Consider the following 19,153-nt stretch of genomic DNA (forward strand, 5'->3'; position numbering starts at 1 on the left):
TATCAAACCGTATTACGGCAGGGCATGTCTCCTACCGCCTTCGTAGACTACGGTGCCGTCGCCAGCGCCACCACCTTCTCGGCGCCGCCCTCGAAGCGTCTTAAAAGGAAAGCCTTCTACTTAGAGTCCCGAAGCGTCCATTCCTAGAGCCTTACTAATTAAAAACCTAGGCTGGCTGCCGTTACATAAGCGGCGGCGGCAGCAGCAAACGTCAAGAACGTGAACATTTCATGAGTGTGCGAATGTGAGTGGATGCTCTAAACAATAGATTGTTAACGACGGAAGAGTGTTGAATGCAATGACCAAGCAAGCCACAAAACGCTCGGAAATTGGCATTCCCAGAGCCCAATATTTGTTGCCCTGTTGTACTAAGCTCGTCAACCTGGATTATACTATTAGTGCCTTGGTTTGGTCTAGACGGACGAGGGGGCTGTAGAAACCTGGACAGTATTGACAAGACGGAAATGCAGTTGAAAGTAAAAGGAACAAATACTCTCATTTTGACTGTTTGCCAAGGCGGAGGGGCCGGCGGGCGTTCGAGCTGGCCTCGATTAAGGCGCTCTGTGACCGGATCAGTTTTGCTGGTTGCAGCACCAGTTTCGCCCGTTGCTCCCGTCACACAACGTTAACGACTATGACGATGAGAGCGTCAGGGGCAAGAGCAGCAGAGTCACTGTGTTAAAGCAAACTTTGGGTCGCTCCTATAGCTTGGGTGCCGGCCGGACACAACCACGCCGATGAATACCACAAACGTGATAGAGCCAACACATCTCTCTGCGGTATATGTTGTCTCTCTTCTGGTAGTATATAGTGCTTTCTAACTTGCCTTGTCATAGCTTCTGCTGTTAATATTCTTAGTACCTGCGATGGACTGCGCCGTCAATCGACGTATTCCTCTTGAGAGCCTAGCAGCAAAAACGGGCGGGCCGAGAAGACTCGTAAGGTCTGATAGACGTAGCATTACATGAAATAGAAAATACTGCAGCTCTGGGTGGCTTAAACATGATTAAAGAAAATCATGTGAGACGCTTGAGGGAGATTTACGTATAGAGCTTATAGTTCGTATTTGCCAAACAGGCGTGTTTGGTGAATTAGTAGAAGGCTACGTAGGATGTACATGTATTCGGTAAAAAGAGAAATTGATACGTTCGAATCAGCGTTGACTTGAATCTTGTAATCTATAGAATTGATTTTTTATAGCACTTTAATGATATCTTGGCATCAGCCTAATGTCTCTATGGGCTATTGTAGTAACCTCTTCTAATTTGTATCCATATGTCGTGTAATAAAAGTATGAATTGGGTTAAAGTGCACCTGAAAGGTCGCTGCTAAGTAGTCCAGCAAGTAGGTCATTGATGGTCAAAACAAAACATTATATATAGCCTACATTTTTCTTTTACCATATTTAACTTTGACGGGACCTAGAGAAGACGGAGAAACGACGAGAATATATACCCATTCAAGCCTGATATAAAAAAAAAATATTTGTTACATTTTAGGTAGATGATTCGTTATAGGTATGTTTTTCCTTCAAAGTAGCCACAGCTGATCTCCGCTTAGACTTTAGGCCAGCTATAGATCTTTATTATTATAGCGATAATATCGTTCAGTACTTTCATAGAAAGTACATCAGACCATGCTTAATAATAATAATAATATTAGTGTTGTTTCATTTACAGTGTTGTCTGCCGTCGTCTGCTGGTCGTTTTGTTTGTGTAACCTGGTTACAGTTAAGGATTGTAGAACAAACGTTAGGATCTTTATTTTAGGGCTCCTATGGATTTTCTGTGAGTAAAGCTCCGAAAACGCTTATTAGGTGGATCGAGTTAACCTGTTACAACGACAGATTAACTCGATCCACCTCGGTTAGGATGGACTAACTGCGATAGATACGGCAATAGACATCAGTGTACATTGAGGACTAGAAGCGGTCCTAATTCGACACTTGTTCGCACTCGCACCGTGCGGCCCATTGCGTTGCATGAGGACTTTGTACACAAGCTTGTCAATGCTGTTCGATGCTGTATCAAGATGTCGTTTAGATCAAGAATTGCTTAAATACGACGAAGAATATCTCGCACGCCTGATGATGTCCACATAAAGAGGGTAACCCTGCCCCAGATCGCTAAGGAAAACGGTACGATCCGTTCTATTGGGAACACTCATACTGCATTTGTGTAATTAATGCCTGTTCCTCTATTCTTGCTAGAAGCATCGTTATATGCGTGTTTCGTTGATTATTTGAGTTATTACGACCTGAACGGAGCACTGGGGCACTAGAGTAAACTTCCGATAACTGAGATTCGGTACTGATCCTATATATGTGTAGTTGAAGTTTAAATTAGAAGAAGGGTCAAGTCATCCTTCGGAAGATTCGTCAAGTTAAGAGATATCTTATACTGTTAACCAATTTGCAATGGCTACACCTAAAATAGGCAGGCCGAAGTTCGACTGCGCGTCAAAACCTCCCTTTTCGATTAAGACTAGTAAGTGGGCGATGCGTTAATTTTGAAGTGTTTCACACAAATCTGGAACAAGTTAATTAACTTAGCACTGTTTCTGCGCTTGGGAGGGCCACTTTAAGTACTTGACATAAGGCAGGCTAGCTTTTAAGCTAGCTTATCGAAAATAACGTCGTTCAATACGTGCGCGTTTAGCCCGAAAGATCGTGCACACGCGTTTCCTACCTATGGAGTATTTTAATCCGAATGCAAGCATATTTATAAAGTTTGCTAGACTTAAGATGTGATACTCCATTGCAGTTAATTAAGTCAATGTTAAGATAAAAGAACTATATTTTGTTTGCTGGGCATCATTGCACTAATAATATTATTTTTGATACTAATAATAATAACAATAATATTAGACGAATATCAGGGCCCAATCGTCAGCTAACTATAAAAAAATTTTCAAGTTATTTAAACTATTTTTTTAGCTTCTTCGCAGATTCAGTAGAACCATAATTAAAGCTATGTTTTCGCTCCTAAGGATAGTAAAAAACTTAAATCTTATTTTTTTGGCGAGAAAATTGATTTATTGTTAATATATGCGTCAAATATAACGATACATCATCTTACAGCATGGATTACGTAATGGAATGATCTTATTGACTTAATAATGGGACCATTTATCCATAAAAGCACAATTGGTTTATTTTTTTGATCACATGACCTTGAAAGGTGCACCGACGATAGTTCAGATAATCTCATAAACTAAGTGTGCGCCCAGGCAAATGTCAAAAAAGATATATTTTTTCATGGCAGCGTAAGGGAGTCTTCTTTAACATTTGCCTGGGCACACACTTAATTAATTAGATTATCTGAACTATGGTCGGTGCACCTTTCAAGGTCATGTGGTCAAAAAACTCGCATAAACCGGCATTAAAAATGTCTAGACGCCTCTCTTAGTTGAAATTTCGTATTTGTTAGCCATTTTACATTATTGTTGTTTCTGAATTAAATTCACGTGAAGTTTTCACGAGACAGCTGTACAAATGTCGAAACTGCAGCCAACATTTGAAGAACACTCCTTATGTCGTCATACATGAAATGCAGGTAGACGTCGAAAGCTGAGCTCCGGCTCACGACTTCATCTGTTCCACTTATAGTTCCGGATGGACATATTCAAACTTGTCCTTCAAAAATTGAACTACTATAAACGTTTCCTATTCATGATTCATCACACAACTTCGATACGGATAATAACAACAACAAAACTCAGCTTTAACCAATTGCGCGCTGAGGCTCCACCAGGAAGCGGTGGACATTGAAAGAATCGCTTAAATTTCAAGTGCACAACTCTGTGAGCTAAGCATTTACAAAAATTTCAATAAAACTCATTTCACTACAAAGCCTCTCGTAGCAATGTGGACTGCCGCTCGAGACGTTTTCTCCCACGTCGAACCTTGGAAGGAACAATGATGAAAGCCGGTTCAAACAGGACACGCAGTAGTAGCGCACGAAAAAAGCTTGCCGATTCACAGTAAAGTCTGTGGAGACATTCTAACGGAAAGGCAGCGAAACTACGGCCGTAATTCACGAGACCATGGAACGACGGCTACAGGAACTCGTCGATTTAGCCAAACATTAACCTTATTTTGCACACTGAGGTTTTGGGCCTTGATGGGCCGCGCTGCAATATTCACGCAAATTCAAGCGAGTTGCCCTGAGGTCAGTAGGATGAATTGGGTGGAAGATAAAGTTTCTTACCATAGAGTAAGGGTTAGTACGCGAGTATTTCGATGATAGCAAATTATTTTACTTATGGCTGGACTGTTTATGGCATCAGAAAAAGTAGAGCGTCGAGCGCACGTAAGCGAACTGCAAAATCTGTAGCTAAAATTAAGCTAAATCTTCCGAGCACGACTGTCTGTTGAAAAAAATATTGCGAGCAAGCACATAGATTTAAACGCCAATTAGATGCGAGTATCGACAACCATGATTCTCTTAAATGAGTTCATAAGTGTATTCTGGTATATTCCCCTTTCATCTAGGTAGTTTTTTTTCCGTTAATCATCATGCATTTGTCGAACGACACGAGTGATAATTTCATCAAGGGCACTTTTGTTCAGAGGCTATAGGGGTCCCATAATTTGCAAGTATAGCTTGGAACTTCTCGAAGAAGGGACGACGATCTTTTATGCGAACCCATTAGTTAATATCCTCTGTCGATTGATGTGAGCATTTATGTAGAGGTTTCTATCCTCTGGTGGAGTTCCCCTTGTATTTGATGAGTCTATAGTCACCTACATACACACACTAGCTGGTATCTTTAGTGGCTAGTTCACGATGTCAGTATCACAATGATCTCAATAGTTATAATAAGAAAAGATGGTTAGGCAATTTGGTGCAATTAAAAATCGTTACTATACCGTCCTCGCAGTGCGGTTGCTGTTGTAAATTGCGAGTTTCAGCAGCTGGTGTAGCACTTGTAGGCCTTTAAATCCTACTCCTAGTTCTGAGCTCATTGACACCTAAAGAATCTCTAAAAGGTGGGCCCTCCATTATCTAGATAACTGGATTACGCGTCGCAACAGAACGTCCTGCTTACGGCATAATGTGAAGGGGGAAAAATCTGAAAACTTTTTTATATTTAGGTTACCAAAATCGCCACGCGTCGTTGAAAATCTCAGGGAGAAAATTTATGACAACTTAAAATACCTGTTAGCTTGAGTTATGTTTATCCTTTGAAGTTCCACTGAAAGAACTTCGGAATGGTAATTGAATAGTCACATAATCACATAAGAAAACGGATAGATACTATATTTAGTCGACATTTGGTTTAGGATGAATCAAGGATCTCTTTGGACAGTACTACACAGAATGCGACTCCCACGTGTCCCTTCGGAGGTCTTGCCACATGCACATAAGAACTGCAACTTCGCAAGCAGTATTCGTGGTCCAAAATCATCTAGGAAATGTCTGATGCTGACCCCTTAAGATGCGCAATAAGAGTGACCCTCGATTATCTAATGATCCAGCCTATGTCCGTTTGGCCTAAATATTTGCGCTAAGTCAAGTCATCGACGCGGATGGGGCGCTTCTCAAAAACGGCAGAAATTAGTATTTTGCAATGGACTTGAGCCAAATGGTTGATTTCAGCTGACAAAGGAAGATTGTTCTGTGATAAATAGCGTTTACAAAAAGATCAAGCAGTTTATCGTAGGCGTGCTCTTTTTTTGCGAGGTTTCCCGCACGATGAGTAATTTCGCAGCACTAAATGGAGTCCTGCGAACTTTTTTGCAAGCAGAAATTGCGCAGGATAACCTTGAACACCGGCTTTCTCTTCTGACTGTGAATAGTATAGTTTCACTTATAGAATCATGTTGAAAAACTTCGTCTTGAGTGCATTTTTGCCATTGATCCCAATTTTGAACTTGCATTTGAGTAACACCTCGTGCCTCTAAAAACTACAATTAAATTTCCATAGCTGCAAGTAAAAATTGTTACGTTGGAGCTCAGTAATAGCGAGGCTATAATTTGATGGATACGCTTCGCATTAGAGACCAAAACTTCTAGAGTGATGGCTTATTCTCGATAGGCGTAACGGCACGGCACACCCGAAAATCCATTATATAAATGTGGCTGAAAAGCGGTTGAATTTTGATCACGCTAGGATGTCGTGTGACGATCATTTCCATTTATATATTATTTGTAAAATGTATTTTAGGGGTATTAGCGTTTGGAGAACTACCATGCAGATTTGATCAATCAGAGCAGCTTACGTATTATATCTAAAGTGCGCAATGTATATATTAGTTTTGCCTGATAATCAATAATTGTCTAATCTAACATTGTCTAAACAAACAGTACTTTTAAGAATTATATGTGGTCAGTGTGCAGATGTACAAGCTATTATAGAGTGCTACATATATAGGTAAACCGTCGATTTCTTTATCGAGGGAAGCAAGGCTCAAGAAGTTGCCATTAACCCAGCAACATCATGCATGTACCATGACACGAGACTTGGCTTGCATTAGCTCAAGCTCCCTCGCATCTAATCAACTTAGTTATTTGAGTGGAAAACCGCCGGCAGCCGCATTGATTGGCCAACTTTTGTCCTAATTGACAAAATCAACACAGCCGTACGTAGTAGTGAAAGGTCAAGCTTTATTTACACTGCGTGTCTTTGTGATAAAATAGGTGACACGTTATAAGTAAAGGTGATTGTGTGTAGATGCCTTTAACACTTGCTTCAATAGCAACTTGATTTTATCAACATCGTCAAAAGCTGATACAACATCGTATTGGTTCATGACTTGGTACAGCATTTGTAGACGCCTAGAATTTGTAGTTTCGTTCAATATTCACCTAATTTCTTCGTTCTAGTTTCCGTCTTCTCGTCTCGAGGTCTTTCCTTATTGTAACCATGAGCTATTTGTCACATATATACAGTTTCTATGTACACGATACTATACGACTCTAATTTTAGTAACACTTAATACTTGGAAGTGAAGCGAACGGCCACAGTTGTGTTTCTTCAGTGTTATTTGTTTTTCCACCTCTACGTTCAGTTTTTTTTTTCATCTTCACCTTCTTTTCACTGCGTGTGTGCATATGTGGATGTAAACGAGCCGAAAATATCTACCATTTATAATGTTATATAAATATATATGTATATATAAGAATGTCTACTATATGCAAATGTGCGTCAGACATGACCGCCAATTGCATGGACCTTGACGCATGGAACAATTGAACCATGATCTTTTATCATCTCTATTCGATGTCTACGTCTGCCCCGTTAGAACGACCTTACAAATCTGATATCTCATAACAAGTCGTGCTTTTTATTTATAGATATGGGAATGTGTTGTGTAACAAACGTCGAAGCGTTGGGCAAAGTGTTTATTGCCTGCGCATGACAATGTACTATTATCTAGTTTGTTGGTTTTATGTTTCAAAAGCCGTGAAATGATCTTATTTACGCTCTGGTCAGAGTTTTCACAATTAAATGAAACTCCAACAAACCATCATAACTCGTTACCTGGACTTAAAGGTCTTAAGGCAGCAACGTTGTCTCAATTGCCGTCAACACATAGCGACCTGTAAAACACCTCTAGTCGCGAATTTTTTTTTGTCGCACCTTTTTTGTTTATAAAGAGAGGCTGTCATCATGCAATCCTTAGCTTTCTAGCAAACTAAATGGTGACAGTGATTTTCCATGTATTTACCAATACGTTTTATTTTGTCCTTCAATATTATCCCTACCTCAATGGTATCATGTAGAGATTTGTCGGCACAACAAGAATGGCATCCGGACGTCACACAATCCTTAACACCTACAAAATAATATTAAGTGTGTCTCTGCCTTAACAAGGATAGACACACTTAATATTCTAGTCTAGTTATATTATTATATGTTACTATTATTATTTACTATATTATATTATTATATATGTTATTATAGTCTAGCTCATTTATTCTGTGTAAACAGTAATCCACTTACTGATTTCATAATAATTGTAACAGTAATTCTCGACGTACCAAATATCACATTTGCCCACACATTGGTATATAATCAATAGCATAATAATATGTACCATGATTTTCAACATATGACCTGGTGTGGGCATATTTCTGCGCTATAATGTTAACATCCAAATATGTGACATGATAGCGATGAAGTGGGCTAGCTAGGTTGGCTTGTCAATATTTTTCGTAAGTTAGACAAACCACACCGAACCGTCAAATGAAAAAGTTAACTACTTAAAATCCACCATCGATCTATGTTGCCACATATTTATTTTTTCTAAATAAATTTCGATTACAAACTAACAGCTCTCTTTCATCACTTTCATTTTTCAGACGCTGTACTCATTGAAGCGCCCGTATATTGCCAATACGAATTCATCTGCCGTAGAACAAATATTTAACAGCAATTAACGGATAGTGGAGAAAACTTGTAAATACAAGATTTCACGTCGAAGCGGCAATGGAATGAATGAGGCTTGAAAAAACTGCAGAAGAAGGGCTCTGAAAAAAACTGCTCTGCGCCCCATTGTTGAGTTTTATTAGACAACCGGCGATCTCGGTGCGATTGAAGGCGTCTACTGCAAAGCATTGGCTAAATCCAACGAATCATTCTTAACAAATAGTTAATACCTGCCGTTTGCTAATGGTGTGCAAATCAGCAAAAAAACACTAACAAATATCTGTGCAAACAAGGATCGCTTTGACAACAGCTTTAACAACTGTAGTTCAGTGCTGAGCTTCTTATTGTTCAACCATGACCATAATCAGCTAACGTCATAGAGCCCCGTACAAAGCTCTCGTTAAGGTTCCGGCAGAAACGTTGCAACAGGACAGACTGTGTTCTCTTTGCCTCAAAAGCACACAATTAGCGAGCCACTTTTTTTTTTTTTAGAGATTCGCGGGTCTGATCCTGCTCATCGACCTTTTGGGTTCATTTTCCGTTTCGTACTTGCCTAACCAGTTAGTAAAGATGGACTGTTGCTGGAAATTTGTAGGGGACAGCTAGTGTGTTCGACGCTTTGTTACAGGGATTGCTTGATTTCAGCCCAGTCGTGATAGGTTGGTGTTTAGGCGAATCGTGAAGGGATTTTACCGTCTATTTAATCGGCAGCGGTTCGACCCTATATATGCTGTTCTTTTGTATTATGTATACTGCTCATAAGGTAACAATAAGGGTACTCACAACACAGGGGTTGTATATCTACGTAGTGGACCGGATCTCGCATCCTGTTGAATGCATCAAATTAGCAAAGACGCATGCTTGCTTAATCGAAGGAACTCATTTAGGTAGGATGGCATCAAGGAGGTCATAGACTCCTGGCAGCTGCTTTCCAGACAGTACAACAAACGCACCATCCTCTCAATGGAACAGCATGCAGCACCGTGTAACGAATCAGTAACATCCTAGCAAAAATAAACAATATTATCATTATAATAATCATCATTGTCAATATAAATGCATATAAATACGACGACATCCCTAGACATCCTTAGCCACTGCTCAAAGGGAGGCCCTGCAAAACCGAAAACGAAATAATGTAATTAAGTCTGTGCACTTTTCTATTTGCAGCCTACTGCTACTAGCTGTAAAATAAGAAACTCATCATCCAGTAAGCGGGCAAGCCATCTGACTTTGGATACATATAATTATCACTCCAACATTATGACGAAGGATTAGTAAATGAAGCAAAGATTAACGCATACACAATAGGAATTACTGGTGTAGACGCGTCTGTTTGGGAAAAGCTTCGGTTGCGAACCGTCTTCCATGCGTCGTAGACACTCGGATAGAAGTTCGCAGATCCAATAGCCTCTTCGCAGCCACTCTTCCTCAGGAAGCGAAACAGGACCGCTGGAATGAAACAAAGGAAATTGACTGTCGCGTTCACCAACAGAAACTGCTCGGACTATTCCGAACACAGTTGGCTAAGAGACGACAGCCTTATGTAGTGCCTGATCTCTCGTGCCCGAAGAATAAAATCTACTTGGGTCAGTCATTCTAACGAATAGTATGTCAAATTTAATTTTGATCTTAAAAAAACAGATCAGAATCAGGCTTGACCGTCTAATTATACAACAAAAAGGTAGTTTTCGCCGATAGGTTTCGGTGACGTACGTGAGCAAGAAGCAATGGAAATGCGGACTCCAATTGCGGCGTAGTCTGAGGTGAGGTTCTTAATCGCCGATACGGAACAACCATCCATCCAGGATATGCGCGAAAAGTCAAGAATTATATCACTAGGAAGCTGTGACTGCATCGACGGGCCTCTAGATACGACAGCGCTTCCCAGTTCGAGAGCGGCGACAGTCCTATCATAGGCCTGAACACTTTCCTAAAAAATAAAAGATTAATGAATACATGGACGTAAATGTATGGTAGGAGGACTGCAGGGCGTTGAAAAAGTGATACAAGTTTCACAGAAATTCAGTAAATGGTGTGTCTGAAATAACTTTGCGGAGACCAACAACTGAAATGTAAAATTAGAAGCGTAATTGTTGAAAGCTGTTTTGGACGACGACTACTGAAGTAACGTCATGAAGTTTTCGAGGAAACAAAACATTTGGGAAATAACATTTGATGAATAGAAATGATTCAATCATACAATGATCATTCTATACGTTTAGGAAGTTACCTTAACGGCTTGTAAGCTGTCCTGAGAGCCTCTTTTTTTAATTGCTTTTTTCATTGCCCTTCGAACCTGTTTGGTTGTGAAACCCAAAGATTCTTCCAATTTCTCTTTGAAGAATTCCGCATTGGCAAAATGCATCGCTCCTCCAAAATGATAAACTTTCACTCCAGGCGTTTCTCGAAGCTGTGAAATAATGGCCATCTATATTAGAAGATACGCTTATATTCAATGTCTGGCCTTATCATCCGGCTAATAATGAATGGCTTTACGCAAAAATTCTTATGTAAAAGAATCCATCAATTTGATCAGTGTAATATATTAGATAGACAAGCAGCAACTACAATTTTAATATGTCTTTTTTAAGAATAGCAGTAATCATTTGTATGTCCATTCTATTTTTCTTCGCACAAATTTCTAGCTGTAGAATAGCTCTATACGAAAAAAACTGAGCAAAATTAGGATCACCTTCTGATATTTCCTGGCAGGCACAAAAAACTCGGTGTTAGGTACATGGGCCATAAGAAACGCCTTCGGCCGCTGAAGTTTGTAAACCAGAGTAAGCAGTGAAAATGCAACACCGACGATTAAACCCGACACAACGTCGAGGAAGACCGTAGCCAAGAACGATACCATCCACACTTGCTGCGATCATAAAGAAATAATCAGGTTATACGCGTATCGCATAAGTCTTCAATTCAACGTGTGTTACACCTGTTGTTGGGTAAATAAGGAGCATAATAAACTAAATAAATTTATCGGTGGCCACCGATAGTTTCCCACAGAACGGATATGAATGCTGAACATAGGCCAGGGCTATGTTTAATATGTGCTAAATAAAATAAAAGATGTTTCTGTTCCTCTTCCAGCGCACCCCTCAACATTTTCATCGTCTACAGTTTGTCAACACCTATTATCAGATGAAAATTCGAGTAAGGAACTGTTGCGTGTCCTATAGAAAATACCAATCTCCATTTTCTATCCTTTATGCAATATACTCCTCACCATTCAAATATTTCTAGCGTCACAATATAAATAACGTGATTAAGATAATTCAAATGTAACTACTACTATATGAGGATCAACTCAGCTAAATATTTAACTTATGCTTACTTGTGTTTGCGTGGAGCCTAAGTTGCCCAACACGATTGGCCATTAAATAGGATCGAATGGCAGTAATTATGCATGACAAATATGAAACTTGCTTATTAGAAAAATCTATCCGCAATAGACACAATTTGTCTGTTTCTAGTCTGCAGGATTCAGTTGTATTAAATAGTGTTTATCCTATTAGCACGGGATCATTGTCAGACTGAATTTAACGGCCTTGCTTTTGCTACTAAGCCTATTATTGACTGGGATTTTCAATTGTTAAGTTTCTGTTCTCCATCAAAGGTTGGTGAAAACACTAGGTAGGTAAGAAGGTTGTAAGCGAAAATACCGTACGTGAATAGTAGAAATGTCCCGATAAAAGTGCCAGACCCGAATGACAGGAACGCACTGCTCGGTTGATCACAACTAGTATTTCACTCGGTAATTTACTATAGAATTATAATTTCTGAAGATGCGAAAACAGTAAAAAAAAAAAAAAAACAGTGCTTTAGGTCAGCTGGAACGACTCTAGGTCAGTTGGAAATGCTGCATCGTACGTACAATGTGCGAAATTTCCAATCATCGATAATTTTCCTGAAGCATTTGTTTGCCATGGACGAGAATAGGTTAAATCTCTATTGGTAGTGGGAAAGGACCAGGAAAAGAACACTATGAACGTAAGGAGGACCCAGGTTCGGTGCTAGTGTTGAATAGGTTTACATATGAAGTGACAGGGCTATCTTGCAGAAATGGTATCAGTTCCTTAGTGCAGACAAATCAGCTTTAAAGTTGAAAAGACTTACCCCGTCGATCTTTGACAAATCCCAGTAACGTTTGAAGTCTTGAACCTGCATCACAATCTTCTTAAGCGATGTGATGATTATTGCGGCAAGGATACACTGAAAATGTATCAATCACCGCATCATTCGTTGTTATTCCAAAATAATTATTACTCAAATTTCAAGAAAAACGTTTAATCCAACGTTTTATAGACATGGTGGTTAACGGTGTTCCTAGCGGCCAGGCATCTATTGTGCCACCTGGTGGATGTTAGGTTGATGTATCAATGCGCTCATTAACTGGACCGAGCACTTCCTTTTACCGAAAATACTTTCTTCTGTCTTCTCGAATGTAAAACTGAACTGCACAATGACAGCAATTCTTTTGGTATCTTCATCGACTGTATTTTGCGAAACATCTCGGCCACTTTTACCTATCTACTAAAATATTTCAGTTTACCCACGATTCCAGGTATAGTAACCGGTACCTATATCATTTCGCCTCCAACCCTCTAACATTTTTTAAAAATTTATGCTTCAAACACTTGAGTGTCCCTTAATATGAATGCCTGAGCAAAATACAATACGCTTCCACGTCGTATAGAGACTATGTGTCATATTACTCACAATAGGGAGTTGTTCAAGGTAATGTCCTAGGAAAAGAATCATAAATAGAATGATGATAATGTTGACTACTGATACGATTTGTGTTTTTCCTCCGGCGTTTTCCTGTACGGCACTGCGAGGAACGGAAGCAGCTATGGGGAAGCAGGAGAAAAATGATGACCAGATGTGGCCGATGCCCAGTGCCAAGAATTCCTACAAGGGTAAAGCAGATGTCATCATTTGTCTGTATGTCTAGATTGAATACGCTCTGCCCTGACACTTAGTACACCACAGACGGGATTAAATACAGAATCATCTTCAGCTCTGTAATACGCCATTGTAATAATGAAAGCGACTATCGTAGCGGGTCGCTTTTCATTGTCAAAAAGCTGTCGTCACTCGCCCGAAGTGGCAACAGTAACAGTTCTATGTTACGTAAAAAAAATCCTGCTATTTATTATATTTTATTCATATCCTCCCGCCCAACCTTTTGGGGCCTAAGGAGTTTTCACAATGATTTTTAATTTTTTGTGCTAATTGAGGCTCTCACCTGGTTGGCGTCAACTTCATAGTTGTGCCTCTGTCCAAAAATGCGGCCCAGCGAAAGGGTAATGGCGAATGAAACCACGGCAATAGCAAATGCGTCCACCCAAATACGCGTCAGAAGGCTGGGGCTGAACGTAGGCGCTCGAGGAACTGGAAGCCTAATAGCGTGAAAAAATATTTCCTTAGAAGTCATCCGGGCGCTTCCAGCACGAATCGCACATTTGACATTAGGTACTACCTCCTAAACTCAACTCAAGACAAACATTTCATTATTGCATCGAGTTACGTAAATCCAAAGTTATGTTTCTCTTAATATATCCTTTCTCTGAAACATCTGAGATAATATCAGACGGCTCACTTTTCAGGGACTTCACCGACAACCGCGATGTTGTAGATCTTGTCAAACTGCATTAGATATGACGCAGCCGTGAAGACGATCACGGTGACAAGCTCGATTGGAACCGGAAGGCCACATCTATAATTGACCAAAAAAAGCATACAGTAAATACGAAATGAAGCACATTAAAAAGTGCTGGCCCAATTTCGTTCGTCTACATTTAGCATCATTACACACGTTCCCCTATTTTAGCGAGTGTAATAATGAATATTACACTCGCATATATTATTTTTTGTTTAGCCCTGTAGCATAGGTGAGATACTCAAGCGGACGCTGATAGCTGAGATACAAAAACTTGCTAGGTTCCACTTAAATAACGGCCCGAGGCTTACAACGATCATACATGCAATATTTCTTAAAATTATCCTCTATTCAAGACGTTTCTTGGGTTCACAGCACCGCAGGACGTAATAAGGACACTATTCATTCAACACCAGCGGTACCTAAACGCTTCTGCTTATTTGCCCGAGGGCAAGTGCACAACGATTTAGGAAGCCGTTTTAGATTTAAAGCCGAAATATTTTTCGTGCCACCTATGATCAGACATAATTTCTATATCGCACTAGCTCAAGATAGCGGCGTCCACTAGTGTTGTTAATTCTAGGAACTTCGCGGTTCTGGTCGACGTACTTGCGGACGAGGATTGGATCAGGTACGATTTTCACGAAGAGAATGAGAACAATGGCGATTGAGGACACAATTAGAGTGGGTAAATGTATGTCGGATATTTGCGTGAAGAAGGATTCAAGCGTCTGAAAAGCGATCATAATGATGATTATTACTTGGTTAACTCTACTAATTGCAAGGTTTAATAAACCGATATATCATTTCGACGTTTCTTACAAGAAAGTGCAACAATTGATAGATGATAAAATATTTCTTATATTAGTTGGTGTAGAAAAGATTGAGAGAAACAATCGTTAGAGTTACGCATTTCCAACCTGTAATAACGGTTAGTCCGACCTAAAGCATGTTCCTGTAGATTTTTATTAGGCACGTTCGGTATTTGAAGGCGGAGGTACAAACCTTGTAAACAGTAAACATCCCAGAGAAGTGCGGGATTGGCAGACCAAAGATGGCGCCAACCTGGGACAGGGCTACTTGCACAGCCACACCTGTTGAAAATCCATTGACCATTTGTTCCGATAAGAAGACGTTAAGGCAGCCTAGGTTAAGTAATCCGAATACCAACTGTTTGAAAAGCAAACGTAAACAAAGAAGAATTTACGTATTGGCTTTATTTTCATTTGATCAAACGACTTTAGGCGACAGAACGTATCGATCGAAAAAACTGTTTCTTACTGATCGAAAAACACTTACTTACTGATCAAGCCTTGCAACCCTTTTTCTGACGACGTTCGATTTATTTAGCAAAAGATTTCGCAATGTATAGGAAATGTCAGCATTTGGCTTTTCTGTTTGTTTTCGTTTAATTCAGGCACAATGATGGCACAGGAAAAGCACTCTCGCAGTGGTCCATTAAGCACTCCATACTGGTTAGTCTCGTAAACATTCTGAAGCCCTTGAAATTTAGATATTTAGTGAAACGATTTACTAAAACAGGCAATAACAGCATAGGGCGCAAAGCGACCGCTATCATTGTTGTAAGTCGTATTCGGTTTGTGCTACATGAGTGGCTGAATTATATTCTCTACTCCGTCTAGAATATGCCTGTCAATTCCAAGAGCTTAAAGATACATATGTTGAATGGTTTGACACAAGTACTTACTATATTTCACACAACGAGTACGGAGCATAAAACAGAACTTTCAAGTTCACTTGATTGTTGTTTAAGCCAGATTAAATTAATAACTAATGTATCAATTGGCAACAACTTTCAATGATTGAGTTTCTTGTGATTACTCCTAGCAACGAACACTTCTTAGCCCGCCTGTAACCCTAGCCTGTGGGGGCTTACATTACTTGATGCCAGAAATTGCCATCTATAGAGATCTGAATAGATTTTATGAACCTGATGGCAAGCACCTATTTTTTCAACATTAGCACATTGTTCTGTTTGTAAACACGATCAGTAAAACGTATTCGCTGTAAATATGTGTCTATTTTCTCGAACATGAATCTAGCTTGACAGTTATGCTACGCTAGAGCATCGTAATCCAATTGAATTCATTTTCTCCTTATCGGATTTAAAGGGTTAGAGCGATATTTCCAGTTTTCCCCGCGTCCCCCTTGTCCGGCTACACTGTATCACGATATAGTGCACGCGCCCTTCAACCCTTCTGACTCGACGGTGGCGTGGGTTTGCAGCGACAAACAATTAAGCCAGCATATCTATTGCTGAAGTGAATAGAAAATGCAGTATTTTCGCCAGACAGACAATCCGGTTGAGTACAAAGCTGTTGGCGCTCTTTGCTTAGCTTGTAGCATCGACACTGCTTTTCTCTACGGTGCTACCGATGCTGGTCGAGCCTTCACTCACTAGAAAATCTGTGAGTCAATCGATTTTCGTTTGCGTGCGTATTGCCTTGATCAGAAGCTTAGAACCTGCCGATGCCTGCCCGTTTCAGGGCCATCTACGTCGGCCTATCTGACTAGCATCGATGTAACAGGCCTGGCTCCTGCGATGCGCCCTCTATAGAAGCTCTCGATCGACGCGGAGACCGAGTGACTACAGCTATAACTACTACGATTACTCCTAGAACAACCATTGCGGTGAGATAAAAAAAAAAATAATATTTCTATGCTTGAAAGGCATGTTTCATCACCACAAACGTTCACGCCTCCCACAAGCATCTGTAATCCGTGTATATGCCGAGTACTTTGCCACAAGAATGATCCCATGAAAGAATTTCCACTTACTGACGCTGATAGAGAGAGCTTTATACTGAATAGGGCCGATGACGGGGCAATGCTTCGACTACGCTTCATGTGGGCTTTGCTACAGAATTGTCATCATACAACTCATTAGGTGGAGTGAAAATTGTGGAATTTTAGCATAATTTAATCATCAACGCCAACAACGGAAATGATCTGTGTTGTTCGATAAAAACGATTCTGGTTCGCTATTAGGTGGGGTATTATTCAGAAATGAGATTTAACGCTTTCCAGGACAGACAAATAGATTCCAAGGTGGAAAAAAGATAGTGGCAAACATTTCGTATTGTACTGGCAGAGCACAGTCCTTTGATAAGACAAAATATAAATATTTTTTCTGCAAATCAAGCATTTCATGCACGAATCAATGATACTTATGCATGGAGGCAATCGAAATACAATCACGATAACACAGTACAAAAAGCTGTTAGATCACCGACGAGTCCAACTGTTACAAATACACGCGCGAATTCCCTGTAGAAGCAGTGGCAGTCATAGCTAGAATAAAGGAGATCTGGATACATGGGTCAAGCGATCTTCTAAACATGTGACATTTAGCTAACGCGTTACTGAAAACGTACTAAGCGTGAACGATTTCGCCCTTTCGATTACTTTGCTATACTAGCATCATCGTTTATAGACAAGAGATCACATGCAGTCTGTGCTCGCGACAGACTTCTATGGGGGAATCATCGAGTCTGCGATCACGGCTAAGACCGTAGTTCGCGGTTCGGTAGAAAGAATTAACGACTGGTGGTAGCGGTGATAAAATAGAAATAGGTTCCTATAGTTGATCCAAGGGAGCGACTGCCTGACCTCAGTAAAGTACGAACCTTCAAAATGGAGTTATATGGCACCACGGTTTGAGAATATAGCCAAAAATAGGTTCACCTGAAAATCCGGTCTGCGAGATTTCTCGAACCGTAGGAACGCTACTTAAAATTGATTCAACCCTTATGCATTATCAGCTCTCTTCTCCAGTCGTTTTATTGTATATCTTGGGTAAAAACTCCATTAGCGTACTTCGTTCAACTAATACGACATGCGCTTTTAAGAAATTATCTGTGCTATCTGGCGTTTTAGTTTTAAGCCTTTTGTCAGCTAAGCTAAAAGTTAGAAACACATTTGCTCTTCGCTCACTTATAGCTTTTCACACCTGCCGTTTTTTTGCGTACTTCATTACACAGGCCATACTCCTCCAGCCGAAACTTTTAAACTTCACCTGTATAATTCCGACAGTTACGCAGAGAGCCGAGGTGACCTCCTGAACGGAAAATACGTTTCCATTAGCCGGATCGAATACGTCATGGACGGGGTGTGACGTGTGGGACATGTCGCCGACAATCTGACGGACCACCCCTCCAGTCATCATGGATATAATGGCATCGGCCCCCACAGACGCCTGCTTGACCGTCCCGAAAAGAATGTACATCATCATTGGGAACATTGAATTGTACAGCGCAAATACAGGCGGTACTGCGGCTAGCAGGGTGTATCCAAGACCTGCAACAAACATAATTATGGCTCGTGGTTAGCTAAAGATAGATCGTCTACTTAACCTCGATTTTGAGTTTTCAATGGCTTGGATCATGGGTATAAGCCATACATGATTACCCTAAGACTGGAAATAACAGGGCTAAAATGATTAGAGATCCTACCGAAACAATACCCACTTGCAGAGAGGGGCCGTACACGTAACAATTTAAAAATACGGCTATTGAATTTGAACAAAATTATGCATACAGACTACGCCATCGTACGTTGAAAACTGCTATTCCAAAAGCTGGCAATAGAACCTACTGTATGGAGGGGATAGACGATAACGTTAAGCAGACGAAATAAACTACTTACTCTGAGGTACTTGAAACATCGCAACAGTGAAACCCGTAACAATGTCGGCTACGAGATAATCTTTGACGCGGTACGAAGCCAACCATGAGACGACAGGGAATAAACGAAAGATCGAACGCCTGCATCCAGCGGCTGACGGGGTCATTGAGCGACCGATTGTCTTCCATCGGTGATTCTGCCCGAAATTCAGACGAATAACGACAGATCTAAGGTTAGTTATGAGACGATGAACGTCTGATCGCCGGCTAGCGAATTTTTAGGCGGCCTTAATTAGAAACTCCCCTAACGGTGTTTAGCAAATGGATTTTAGCGTCTGATTGCACACGTTCAGATTATGCCCTTTAAATCATAGTAACTCGTAAATATACAGCAGTAGACTTGTGCACAGATCAATTCACAGTGCATGTATTGCAGTACAATTAGAAAAAAAAAAAAGATTAGCCATTG

The 19,153-nt window shown here is 40.3% G+C and overlaps 1 protein-coding gene and 1 long non-coding RNA gene across 12 annotated transcripts in view; one reads left to right on the forward strand and one right to left on the reverse strand.

The window, feature by feature from the left end:
* The first annotated feature begins 109 nt into the window (after positions 1–109).
* On the forward strand, positions 110–9,510 carry LOC147752694 (uncharacterized). 2 transcript variants are annotated; one of them, XR_015313403.1, is made up of 2 exons: positions 110–779; positions 8,307–9,510. It is a non-coding gene; the product is annotated as an uncharacterized LOC147752694 (long non-coding RNA). The 2 variants fall into 2 exon arrangements; XR_015313402.1 differs by lacking the exon at positions 110–779 and adding an exon at positions 1,797–2,137.
* The window catches only part of LOC111266348 (prestin), a 105,962-nt gene continuing 93,397 nt past the window's right edge, over positions 6,589–19,153 (reverse strand). For 8 of the 10 annotated variants that reach the window (XM_022843773.2, XM_086970881.1, XM_022843774.2 and 5 more), the window contains 12 exons: positions 18,707–18,881; positions 18,078–18,358; positions 15,047–15,211; positions 14,651–14,772; positions 13,982–14,098; positions 13,628–13,781; positions 13,099–13,290; positions 12,496–12,591; positions 11,069–11,245; positions 10,607–10,786; positions 10,090–10,306; positions 9,546–9,825 (listed from right to left, as the gene is read on the reverse strand). In XM_022843773.2, coding sequence (XP_022699508.1) covers positions 9,635–9,825; positions 10,090–10,306; positions 10,607–10,786; positions 11,069–11,245; positions 12,496–12,591; positions 13,099–13,290; positions 13,628–13,781; positions 13,982–14,098; positions 14,651–14,772; positions 15,047–15,211; positions 18,078–18,358; positions 18,707–18,881 — 2,067 coding nt within the window. In that variant the 3' untranslated portion in view covers positions 9,546–9,634. Of the gene's footprint in view, positions 9,488–9,545; positions 9,826–10,089; positions 10,307–10,606; positions 10,787–11,068; positions 11,246–12,495; positions 12,592–13,098; positions 13,291–13,627; positions 13,782–13,981; positions 14,099–14,650; positions 14,773–15,046; positions 15,212–18,077; positions 18,359–18,706; positions 18,882–19,153 lie in introns of those variants that run through there. The other 2 variants (XR_002684042.2, XM_022843779.2) reach the window with 2 other exon arrangements.

Source organism: Varroa jacobsoni, unplaced genomic scaffold (genome assembly GCF_002532875.2).
Source record: "Varroa jacobsoni isolate VJ856 unplaced genomic scaffold, vjacob_1.0 scaffold_1076, whole genome shotgun sequence".
NCBI classification, from domain to species: Eukaryota; Metazoa; Arthropoda; class Arachnida; order Mesostigmata; family Varroidae; genus Varroa; species Varroa jacobsoni.